This window comes from Rhyacophila brunnea, unplaced genomic scaffold (genome assembly GCF_057557595.1).
Source record: "Rhyacophila brunnea isolate RB1 unplaced genomic scaffold, BYU_Rbru_1.0 scaffold_5, whole genome shotgun sequence".
In the NCBI taxonomy this organism is placed as follows: Eukaryota; Metazoa; Arthropoda; class Insecta; order Trichoptera; family Rhyacophilidae; genus Rhyacophila; species Rhyacophila brunnea.
Genome location: NW_028233170.1, coordinates 49,919,609 through 49,933,284, shown reverse-complemented (window position 1 = coordinate 49,933,284; position 13,676 = coordinate 49,919,609). Strand labels below are relative to the sequence as shown.

Here is a 13,676-nt window from a genome sequence, read left to right as displayed (position 1 = left end):
CCCAGCAGGATTCGAACATGCGTCTCACGGGATCCGCGCCTACGTGCATTGACCAGTATGCTATAGGAATCTTATCTAATTGCGACGAATTTTAACTGAAGGCTTCTTACCTTAACACAATCACTGCGTTCCTTAAGATTAATTTTTAATTACCACATTTAAATAAGATGCTAATTGCATCTAATTGCCGTTTAACGGGGACACGGAAGCCGTGTCGTCCGCGTCGGACGAGTCTTAAACTTTCCATTCATGATTATATACTTAACACCCGTGATGTAATCTGTGATAAATCGCAACGTTGAGGTGAAAAAAATGATATTATCAAAATTATTGATAAAGTTCACAGAACGATACACTCCATAACATCCATAACTTAAAAACACCGAATATATAAACCATACCTACTAATAAACTATTTATTTTCTTCAAATAAAAATATTTTTTATTTTTAATGTTTTCAGATACATATTTATTCATTAATACAGTTGAAATTGTAAATTATCAAAAAAATGTCTCAAATTGCAAGCTTCGTATTTTTTCCGCTAGGTGCCTCTTTAAAAAAGGCTCAGTGAAGACTTCGCCTTAAACTTTGTAAATTTCAACGTATTCAACTCCGAGCTTGAATGTGACATTTTCATGATATACTTACATATAATGTTTATATGCAATTTTTATAATAAAATAAATGTTTAATAGTTTTTATTTAACTTGACGACCACAATAACAGAGGTATTCTGTAACCGCGCTTTATTCTGGTTAACTTTACAAGCGTTCGCAAAAGCGTAAACGTAAACTAACACGAAGCCTGCTTGCGGTGGCATGTCACAAAGTGTCAGCCTCACTTCATTCTCTTGCATTAAGTGAGATCAGCGGACACTTTTTATTGCGAAATTCCTCCAAATTTCAGCGGTGAACATTCCTTTGGGTAGGGACTACACTCGCCGTGTTATGTGTAATGTTTAATACCGGAAACGCTTTTTTTTCGCTACGACACGCAGGTATATATATATGCAGGCATTCAGCTTATTTGATAGCTGACATAACATTATGTAATATTATATTATATTTTAGTGGACATACTAGTATTCTAGTAATGGTATTGTTTTTATGATATGTATGTTATTTTCGGGGTTATCGTCTTAGCTTCTAATCTGAAGATACAATGTACGTGTTAGCAAATGAATAATTCGAAAAAGTGGTGCACCCTTGATAACCGATCTACTAAAAATGGTTTTATAGCGCCTGTACACGTACATCGATTTACTTGCACCAATAGTGTGTATTTTAAACCGTCGATAATAACTGTTTACACGTTAAAGTGCTGAATGTTTCGCCAATCTCATTCTTCAAGAGTAAGTGAGACGCAATGTTGTCATTTTATAGTACTATTTGACAGGTCGTGAAAATCGGTTAACCCTAAGACTATAGATACATCATATGAGTCTGCGCGGTGTAGTTCGTTTTTTTACTGGCAGGTTCGCCACTATCTTCCGCGCGGGCGCAGATATCGTACAGTCCAATAATTGTCGCCTGAAAATTCAGAAGCTTCTGAACTTTTTTAATCCATGCATGCAATCTTGCAATTTTCATGATAATACGTATTCACACGTGCGTTGTGTGTCAGCAGTAAATCTATGCACGTGTAAACGAGGATTCTCAATTTTAAAACGAAGACGATTTATATTCTTCTATTTTATTCATATTATTACAACGTTTTAATTAGCTCGTATTGTTATTTGTCCGGTGGTTGTTTATCCAGTACAAATCTTAAAATCTATTTTTAACTAACTTCCCGACTACCTAGACATTTGAAACTTTTAGGATATATCAGAACACGATGCCAATGCATTCTTTTAATACGTTTGGCCATCTTTAAGTAGAACTGAATTCATTTTCAGTTAATTCTGTTTTGTATGAAAAGTTATTTCGGAAGAAATCCGTATTCCAATCCACTATTATTGGTTGCTAAGTGGGTGGTCCTAGCAACTAAATTATTAATATACACTTGCGTTACTATGGAAATCAAAATGACATTTCAGTATTCTATATTTTTTGTTTGTTTGTTTGTTTGTTTTCTATTTACTTCATATCAAGTACCTACAAGTTGAGCATATTATTGAGCATAATAATTCAACAGAAAATTTAGGAGCGTTGTATATAAAAAGTCCTTTTTATCTTGTAATTATTTTTAATGGTTTTGGAGTTAAGTGATACCTATGTTAGAATAGCAGTGCATGTAGTCATTGATTTTCGACATTCAAAATCCCACTGAATATTAATTAATTACATAATATGCTTATGAGTAAGTATGTGTATAAATGATATTATATACACATACTCAAAAGTGCTATTCCGCTTTGAAAGTCACCTTGAAATACTATGAGGTAATAATAAATTTAATTGAATAGTTTTGTACCTATGTGTAATATTACGTACTTTCTCAATGAATACCGCGATTATTTATTAAGTAAGAATGTTCATAGTTTTTGGTACTCAATTCCTCTGGTTTTTATTCACCCTGCCCACTAGGACGACAGTTTTTAGGTTAATATATTTTCACATCGTTCCCAAACATACAATATTTTATCGCACACATGAAATTTAGCTTTGCGCTGATAAACTTCTTGAACGACATTGTGTCCGACCCATCCGAGCCTTCGTCTCCAAAAACAGCCAGTGTAATAATTTCCCCTGCCCGTTCAAGGGAAAACAGTCTTACGGGCAGTTGTTGTAAATTCGCATTTGGTTAGCGCGACCCAGATAATATCTCACTTCAGAGATAACCAAAGGTCTTGTTATTTACAAACCGTGAAATGAAATATTATTCCTATAAATGAGTTTAACATTAAGAGTTATAATGAAATTACCCGCGCAACTTTTGGTCACGCAGCTGCCTGTATAACATAGCGTTTTTTCTGGCTTCTTAAATAACTGTTTTATTTATTGATGACTTAGCAGTTGATTACATTTTAAATTATTGCTCTCGTTTTTTACTATCTCGGCGAAAACGTATATCTTCCATTAACAATTTTTTTTATTCATACGAATAATTCACAAGATTTAAGAATGTAACATTATTTTTATCGAATATACATAATTTGAAAACACTTCTGAGAAACATATAACGAATAGAAAACACCCAGGAGGCTTCGAACATGCGTCTCTCGGAATCCGCGCCTACGTGCATTGACCAGTATGCTATAGGAATCTTATCTAATTGCGACGAATTTTAACTGAAGGCTTCTTACCTTAAACCTTCCATTCATGATTATATACTTAACACCCGTGATGTAATCTGTGATAAATCGCAACGTTGAGGTGAAAAAAATGATATTATCATAATTATTGATAAAGTTCACAGAACGAAACACTTGTCGAATATCCATAACTTGAAAACACCGAAGATATAAACCTACTTACTAATAAACTATTTATTTTCTTCAACGAATAAGACACAAGATTTCTGAAAGTAACATTCTTTATACTGAATATACATAATTTGAAAACATCTCATGCATATATACCTACACTAGAAAAAAAATATTTTGTAGAAAAAAATACGACACCCGATGGGGCGAATTCAGCAAATACAGGTTCAAGTACAAAACGATTTTTCCTAGTGTGTATATGCATGAGATGTTTTCAAATCATGTATATTCATATAAACCTACTAGAAAAAACATATTTTAAAAAAATACGGCGCCAGATGTGATATGTACACCCGTATATCCACTGATATCGCGCCAATATGCTTTAACCAATTAAGCTACGGGCTTCCTTATTAATTACGAACGGGCGTCGTATTTTTTAAATGTGTTTTTTTCTAGTAGGTTATGTTTGGTTAATATACTATAGAATGGTACATTCTCAAATCTTGTGAATTGTTCGTTGAATAAAAGAAAGGTTTATTAGAAACACTAAGTGTTAAGTCACATAGTACAACGTACATAAGAAAATTTAGTTACTTTGTCTCGGTTGAATTAAATTTTCATAAACAGAAGAATTGCTTTTCGGATTAAAAAATTTCTATCGAAATGAGAGTTTAATTGCTATTACCGATTTTATTTTGTTAGCGTCCATTTTACTCAGGTACTTAGGTACTTTCTATTTCTAATAATATTTTACTTCTGAAAAGTATTCATTTCATTCTTATCCGTCTTCCCTACCTACCCAGCTTTGCTAAAAAGAACAACCCTTAATTGTCATTATTCTTCTCGCCTTACTCGGAAAAAATAATACTCCAGGGATGTGCCCTAATTAGGTGAATCGGCAGCAGATTAATGTAAGGTTGAGCGAATTGAAGGGGTTTAATGTTACCGGTTCGAGATCGCTGCCTTGGAAGGCCCAGGGCTAGGGTCGCACTGCGAGAGGCCATAAATGTCACTTGCACATTTCCACACGAGCCACCCTTGTTTGTGTGGACATCCCAACGCCCCCTAAACACCACCCCGAACCCCCAGTTGCTGAGTTTCGAGTGTTAATGTCGTTCCAGAAGTTCCGGGCAGAGTATACGGGCCCTGGCTAAGTATTTTTTAGGCAGTTGTAACTTGTAATGAGTAGTTTTCAACTGCCTGGCGATTATTTACTAGACATTGTTCAACTGCAACATTGCTAGCGTGTTCTTATAATAATCGCGCCTAGCCGTTCAAGAGTTTCAATGAATAAAAAGTAGAACTATCCAGAATGTAATATTTAGACAAATATTGTGTGTGCTTTCGATAGTCGATAGAATAATAAAAATAAAAATTGAATTATGGTTAGATCTTTGGTGGTAGATAAAGATTGATGAGAGAGAAAAAGAAGTCGTTTTTGATTGGTTGTTATGAGACGTGAGTTTATTGATTGATACAAGAATACATAAATATAATTATACTTCAATAAAGATGACATCATAAGATTATAATCGCAGGTATCTATGGTGAGATTTATGTGATCAAGAGATTGAATATATTAATGAACTGAGAGGCTTGATTCGAGTGGAATGACGGTTCACTATATCCAGTGAAGGATTCGTGACACTAGTAAATAAGCGTCTCGTAATGGACTCGATAAATGAGTGAAGATTCATGCATTGTCCTTCCAATTTATACAAATGCAGTACATATATTACAAGAGATATATTGTCGCAATTAAGTAATGATAACAAACCATACTGATCTAGTTATGAATTAAGGAAATTTTGACGAATATTATCACTCTATTGTTTTGTTTTGACAACAAAACAAGCATATTAAAATATGTCACTCATTTAATGCTGAGTGGTATGATTGCTCCAGATCTTATTTCGATTCAATTTAAGTTTTTATATGCTATTTGTAATTATTTATAGGTATTGTTAGGCAGTTGTGAGATGAATGTAACGGATAGTTTTTAATGACATGGTTTTTATTTACTAGACATTGATCAAATTGCGCCTAGTCATTTTTTTTGTCGTACTCTCTCGCATTAAAAAAAATTGCGGGGTCTTATTGTGGATGTGAAGATCTCTTAACATAGTTTTTGCATGTCCGTGTTATTTAGCTTGGTTTTGTATTATATTTATAATTAAATTCATTTTCTTTTACGTTAGTTCTCCGTGCCTTTCTCTCTTATGCCACATTTTATTAACTTAAGTCAAATCAGTCAAAGTTCACTCAAAAGCGTGGTGACCTCAGTTTTGGGTATCTGCTTCTAAGACAATACAAGGCGTAAAAAATTGCTGATGCGTCACATCCAAATGCAGAGCCTCGATTACGACCGAGTGTGGTGCGGGGCGGTTGGTTTGGAGGAGTCCATGTTTTTGTTGTCATACTTTTCATCATCTCTATCGGATTATGAAGTATTTTAACTGTGTTTCATGCAATTAAAAGAAAAAATATCCATAAATTTATATTTAAACGGTAAATTGGCAACGTGTTTTATGCTTTTAGTTGTTAATAATTATTACGCACCCTTTTTTAACAATGCATTTGGATATTGAATTTTGAAAGTTCTACCGGGATTGCTGACAATACAACTCCTATAATACAATTTAATCGGAGATACTATTGACGTGTTACTTTATTGATGTACAAGCATAATTTTAATCAAAATAAAACACAATAATATTATGTAGTATTTATTTCACATGAGACATTTGACAACTGATGCATAGTAAGAGGGAGAGATTGAATTCGGTAGAAAATAGTAGAAATATTGACATGAATGAAATTTATTGAATTAATTTGTGAATATGGTGTATACTTATACCTACAAATATAATTAAAATATCCGTTGTAATAAAACGGGTCTTTGATGAAACATAATAATTATGGAATAAGTACCTACTACTAATATTGTAACTAAACATGTTGAATCGTTTGACATTTGACAATGTTTTTATTAAGTCGTATTTTTATTTGTCCGGTGGTTGTTTATCCGGTACAAATCTTGCAATCGATTTTTAACTAACTTCCCGACTAGCTAGACATTTGAAACTTTTAGAATATATCAGAACACGATGCAACTGCATTTTTAAATACTTTTAGCCATCTTTAAGCAGATTTAAATTCATTTTCAGTTAATTCTGTTTTGTATGAAAAGTTATTTCTATCACTATTATTGGTTGCCAGGGGTCTGGAGTCCTAGCAACTAAATTATTAATATATACGTGCGTTACTATGGAAATCAATATGGCATGTCAAAATGACATTTCAGTATTATTTCTATCAAGTACAAAATTTTTTGATCGTTTAAGCTAGTCAAGTCAAGATTATATGATTCAACAGAAAATTTAAAAACGTTGTATATAAAAAGTTCTTTTTATCTTGTAATTATTTAATATTGTCCTTCTATATATTATGTTGTATTGTGTCCTTTCATCAAAAGTTGTCAACAAAATGAATAATTTTAAATTAACATATTAAGGGATCGTGAAACCTACATTGCTATTAAGTGAAGAATTCCGTACATTAAAATTTGTATTCTTTATACGCACCAAGACTATATGAGTTGCCTAGAGTCATAACTCACATATTCCAAAAATCTAGTTTTGAGAGAATCGTAAAAAACCGCCAGAGCACTGTTTTTTGTAATTAGAAGAAAAGTAAGAAAAGTATTGAACTACCTTGAATATTAATGGATCGATTTACATTTTTTTTAAATATATAAGACTCATAAGGCTGCAGACACACAGCACACTATAATAAATAGAGCTCCCTGATTAGTAAGAAAGGCTTTGTTGACAGAAAATTGAAAAATGTGAGTTATGACACCAACCGTCAATTTTGTCAACGTTTTTCACATAGTTTTTAAAGTGACTTTTTACAGCCAACTATTTTTCTTTATATAGATTAATGCCTTTAGAATCACTTGGTATATTTAACTATATAATTAAATTTAATTTAATTGCAAAATGTGCGTTATGACTCTAGGCGTCTTATTAGAATTTATTGTCTATAAGGTAACCACACTCGATAATTCTATGAATTGTATTAATTTCATTAAATGCTTTATAGTTCTCAAATGAAGCAGAAGTAATTGTAAAATTAGGATTTAGTAATATTCATTTCTGTAATTCCAGATATGTTGAAATCGCACCCGGTCTCCACTTTCCACGCAAAGTATTTTAATGAAAACAGAAAATTCCTCCCCGCGGTCCGCTGAAACTTTTCACATAACTTGACCAAAGGCAACCAAGTTGGATCGTTAAACCAATGCGTTGCTCGACCCATCCATGTCTTGGCAATTATTATTACAAAAGTTATTATTGAATTTGAATATTTTATTATCCTAGCTGGAAATAATTTACATTGTAAATGTGTTTTATTCCTCTGTGGTGTTGTGTCAAGTCTGGCCAATGTTAATACTTTCGAGGCAGAGGCGGTGTTTCGGTTTCCAACTTGCTTGATATATTATTCTCTCGTGTTTGTTTTCTAAATAATATCGCAAAAGATGTTTAATGTAAACACATAAATATTTATTCTGTTCTCTGTTTTATAATATTATTTAAATTGTTGTTTATTGCCGAGTCTGTGATCCTTGCCGATTTTAATTTGAATATGTAGCATTCCGTATATTATACCACTTGTTGTAATGTATATTAACATCGTTTTTCTGTTTGTTTCAGGTAATTTTCCAGCCCTATCAAAGCGGTGCTGCGATAAACACAGTAAGAAACCTAAATAATTATAGTTGTATATACCGTAATAATCGTTGTGTGTGTAGAACATGCACGCTGGTGGTGAAACAAATCAGAACACGCCATATTATTTGACGTGTTCTTGATTTAAGCATTGGTAATTCACTTGTTGCAATGTTTTGGGAAGTTAATGGTATACCTATCTCTAAAGCCACGCGATAAAGTAACACGAGTTGTCGATTGTATAACAAAAATATATTATATATTGTTAAATGTAGTAATTATCACTAAAATATGACTAACTACGTACTACGTAAGCCATCGGTTATAACGGTTAAGTATACATTTTTACCAAATACTGCTTCAATCTTACTCCACCTCATTTGAACCGTAGCGAACAAGTGTTAGGTCATTGATCCGCAATGCGAGATATATATTTTAACCACTTATTCGATTGACTAATAGGTAGGTACTACGAGTGCGAAAGTTTAAATTTTTGTTTCACTCCGATTTCAATTAAATGAGCTTACACCCACTCCACAGACTTACTACAAACAACAAGTAATAAAAAAAACCTTAAATGACTACACGGAAATAGATATGTAAAAAGTTACTATGCTAAGAAACATCTTTCCATGAGATTTATTGTTTACTTATTGAATTCGGTGAAATGTTAACAATGTTTAAATTTACATAATTAATGAACGACACGTGTTTCGCCCACATGGTAAAAGCTATACGCTAATACTAATTATTTGCAAAACTCATCGTAGCATCGAACACATGTTTATTATTTTTATTTTAAAATTATGTAATTATATATAATAATAAACATGTAATTATTTTAAAGGTATATTTAATACCATGTGATATATTTATAGGTACGATTACAATCTCAGATTAAGTTGTATCTGAATTTATATACATTTTAAATATAACAGAACATGAATCAATCGCATATAACGTCATAGATTTTTCCTAGCTGATTTTCTGATTTCTTAGTTCATATTAATTTTTTTACACATAATATATATTACACGTAACATAAATCTCAATCTCTCATCGCAACCGGCTCTAAACATTTTGGAATACAATTCTTAAGAATATTTATTCAAATAGAATAGGTACATAATTAAAGTAATGGAACAAGATATTATTGTTATTTTAAAAAAATATGTACGCAATTAGAGTATTGTCTAACCTAACTGGACATTGTATTACGCTCGAGAAAATCTTCTCGCAAATGAACAATTACGTCGAAATTGCAATACTGCCAGTGTCGAAAATGTCATATTTTGCACGTGCCATCTGAATCGCATACCTACACCGTAGTTTACACAACGTTGGTTAGTGTACAATCTATATTCAAGCTCTTAATTTAATTACCTCGTCAACCGATGTCGAACTCTACATATTTTGCTATAATATAGCGAACGGTTTGTCGGATCGCCTCAATTTATTGTTAACGGACGATAAAACAGACTCCCGTTGCGATGGTTGCATTGAAATTGCACTGCGCTTCTGTCCCCGTAAGCGAAAGTTAAAACTAATAGAAGTTTCTGTTATTTTTATAATTGAAGGGTTAAAATTTATAGGGTCTAAGTGCCTAAAATGTGAAACTAAGATATAACAAAAAATATAATAAAACCATACACATATTAAAACTTAATTTGTATTTTTGCAAAGTTATAGAAGAACATCAGTATAATATGATAAGTTTACATAATTTAAAAAATAAAACAATATAGAAACGTTCTATGTAAAGAGATATGTAGAGGCACATAGATCCCGCCCATATTTAAATGTATTTGTGTGTCAAACATGGTAGAGTTAGATGCTTGGACCTTTCAGAATATCATTAGGCTTAGCATATAGTATTGAAGTAAAAAGTTGTTAAAGAATTTTTGGCACTTAGACCCTATAGACTTTCATCCTTTCATTTTTTAGCTGTTTCAAGCTAATAGACTCACAGTCAAAACGAACTAACAATAAAAACGTCATCTCTCTGTAAATACGTTTAACGCCCGAAACAGCTTTCATTACGTTACGACGAATTACCCAAAAGATATAGAAATAACTTAAACTTTGTTTTTAAAAAAACCGAAATAGCTTAGTTAGAAGACTACTAGCGGCCGTCTCTGAACCTACTGACATATTACTTTTTAATACGCGTTGATCCATTACAATTTGTAATGGGTTAAGGTAAAGCGTATGGCTGTCATTCTCTCCCGCTAAAAAAAATGTTATAATATTATAACGTTTACTCCGTGCAGGTTCATAGTGTTCTGCTTAGAAGCGACAATAGTCTTATTTACTCGTTTTAAAACGGTGAAATGATTTTCTAACACGTAAATTACAGTTTAATTGTCAAATTAAAATACTAATTTCACGAAAGATTTTGATTCATTTGAATAAAAAGTTAGTGGGTTTTAATATCAAGTATCTTAGATTATAGAAAAATATTGGCATACTTCTTATTATTACTCTCAATTTGATTGAACGTATGTATACCTACTTTTCACGGGTAAATATTACTTTAATTAATTATTGTTTCACGCTTTTACTTCGACATATCCATATTTTCGTGATGTTTCTGTTGATTACCGCATTTTTTTAATTGAACTAAATCAGCGGGAAATATCGCCTTCTTAAAACGGCTTTTATATGCAACTCAACGATATTCGTCCTACTTTTCCCTCTAACACTTTTTACGCGTCTGTCAAAAAAACATATAGAATACGCTTACAATATTTTAATGCTTCATATTTTCAAACTATTTTACAGAATTACGTAAGCATTTCTGACAGTAGACATATGTAGGTACCTACTTAAGATATTATTTTTCAATATATAGACCCAACAACAACAACCAAATCGAATAAAGAAATTATATTATATTTAGTTTTGAATGAAATGTCCCAATAGAAAACAAGTCAAAATCAGATTTAATTTGATCAAATTGCAGTGTTAATTTAATCAATCATTTTTTATAATATTTTCTTGTCATTCAATTTGTATTTTGTATGTTATAATAAATCCTATATTTATGTGTGTCTAACATAATTATCATACATTTGACGTGAGCTTAGTTGTCATTGGAAATGAATATCTTGATGTCAGACCTTCAATAATTCTGTGGACAGTAAGTCTTCCGTAAGTAACTTACCTAGTTAATGGCAGAAAATATTTTTATTACACAGTGATTTCTGTAAAATGTAGTTGCCCACCACACTTCAGTAACATTTTATCATTCAAATTGATTCTGCTGAGCATTTAAATATTACGATCATATTTGTTTCAATCGTGGTATATATTTTTTTAAACGTTGATACAACATAGTCCAACTATGGCCAATCACTTTACAGCGTGCATCACGCTCCACGAGGGATGTTCTTCCAACAAAGAGTTAATTATTGTAATGTATGCGGACGGGTCGGGGGTGGCTCGTGGGGTGGCTCAGCGGTGGATTGCAACGCGCCGCTCCGTCCTCGTTTATGTGCAATTCATACAATTTGTGCTACACGTAAACAGCTGATTTTTTTTTTGAAAAAACATGTATCGGTTTTCTATCGTGTATCCTTTTCTATGCATGATCATTAAAAAAAAACTTTACTCGGGAAAGTGTAAAAGGTATCGTAGCAGCATGCTATGCGAGATGGTTATTTGAGCTTCACACATTATACCTAACACTATCATCGTATGTCCAGCTATTTATAATTTAGTTTTTAAAAAGAGTTTGAAAGAATTTTGATATAAGAAATTACAATACCTTACTTAATTTGGGATGTTAGTAGTAATTGTAGAAGTTTCTTCATTACCGATAGATTTGACTGATTAACACTATACTATCAAACAAACCTGCGCAGCACCCGCATATCATTAATTATAAATGTGATGGTAATATCTTGTATAAAATATTCGAACGTTTTTACTATAATTAAGCACTTAATTACGGATGGGGAGGGGGCTAGAAGGATGGTTACTTATTCTTCCTAGCTGAAACAAACCAACAAAATGGCTGGTTTTCCATTTTAAATTTCAGATTACGACTGCCGTCAGTAGAAGAAGAGATAACATTGTTTTGACTGCTGTTCGAATGCCGTCTGTCTGAGTTTAGGTGTACTGTTTCTATCGGGGGATGGGACATTCACAAAATATAATCTATTAAAAACTGTACTTAACCTTACTAATACATCGCCTCATACACCATGATGATGTATTGCAGTGGTGCCAACAAATATATGTCGTGTAGTACAGCAGTATGGCATGAAAAGGTGTATATTTTTCATTGACATGTATTAAAACAATGGATAAAGACTAGACAAGAGTGTTAGAGGTTACCAAACCGCAATAATTATAACGGGGTGGAAATGCATTCAGCAAGCGGATAACTCAAAGTTAATTGCTGTTATACAGCGGTACCATTTAGCCAACGAATTTACCAAGTTCGATGGAAGTAGGTGACTGTGACATAATATTGACTAAGAAAAGAGGATGGAACGTAGAGAGCCGTTCATCTGACAGTGAATCGACTCCGGCAGAGGATATAATATTTGAATGGTAAATATGATTTAAGAAACCATCGTTGTATAGTATATTTTAAGCATACATTATCTACATAGTTTATACCGTTCCCAAATGATGAAATTAGCTATTGGCACAAAGATGCGGTGTAGCTCAATTCTGGAATTGATGAATACTCAATGCCCAATTAGACGCAAGAAAAATCTTCATAAGAACTACAATTGTTTAAACTCATTCGCAGATTTGGCATTGTATACGTTGCTAATTTGCGGTTCCGTGCACAAGACAAAGTCGACACGACGCTGCGTCGGGAAAATTACCAATTTACATTCCGCACTTATAAATAAGCACCGTCCGGCTCTAACGATTCCCACGGTGACTATATTGTGTGCAAGTTCCAGTCTGATGGAATCGCGGCTTTATGTTTCACTGGGTTTAGCTTCTATAGATGAATAATCAATTGGCATTAAGTACATGTTTATTGTATTTCATTTTTGACGTGAAACTTTTTCTACGCACGTCACAGAGGTATTTCCGGTCGAGTGTAACCATTTGGTGTTTAATTCATATAAAATTAGGTGTAATTATAAATTGTGTAAATGCAAATGTCTTTCTTCCAAGATTTAACAGTAAACATAACTAAAGTAATGTTTCTAACGTGCTATAAGTCATAGTATGAATTTTATAAATACTGTTATTTATCCCAAAAGTTTTAAATAATCGCCACTATAGAATAATTATTTTGTAATCTTACTTACACAATCAGTCGTCTATTAAAACCCCATTAATAGCTGTTTGTATTTAAGAGTAGATTTGAAGATAACTGTCGCAAATAATGATAAACCAAGATTAACAGTAATTATTATATCTTTGCCATAAATTAGATTGGCAATACTTACTGTTTTCCATCGCCATGTAAATATGTTGTGTAATCCTGGGTATTATGGGAAAAGAGCTGGCGGTGACTGTACTGAGGGTGTTCTGGGACACAGAACCAGTAGGTACCTTGATACCACAAGAGCTGCACATCAGCGATAAACTGTCATCTGTGTGC

At 32.6% G+C, this 13,676-nt stretch overlaps 1 protein-coding gene across 3 annotated transcripts in view; it reads left to right on the top strand.

Moving 5' to 3' along the window:
- The window catches only part of mib1 (E3 ubiquitin-protein ligase mind bomb 1), an 817,691-nt gene that overhangs the window by 488,363 nt on the left and 315,652 nt on the right, over positions 1 to 13,676 (top strand). The window contains exon 12 of one of the 3 annotated variants that reach the window (XM_085955263.1): positions 8,087 to 8,344. The exons of the other annotated variants lie outside the window; for them this stretch is intronic. Coding sequence (XP_085811389.1) covers positions 8,087 to 8,090 — 4 coding nt within the window. The 3' untranslated portion in view covers positions 8,091 to 8,344. Of the gene's footprint in view, positions 1 to 8,086; positions 8,345 to 13,676 lie in introns of those variants that run through there. 3 annotated transcript variants of the gene reach the window in all.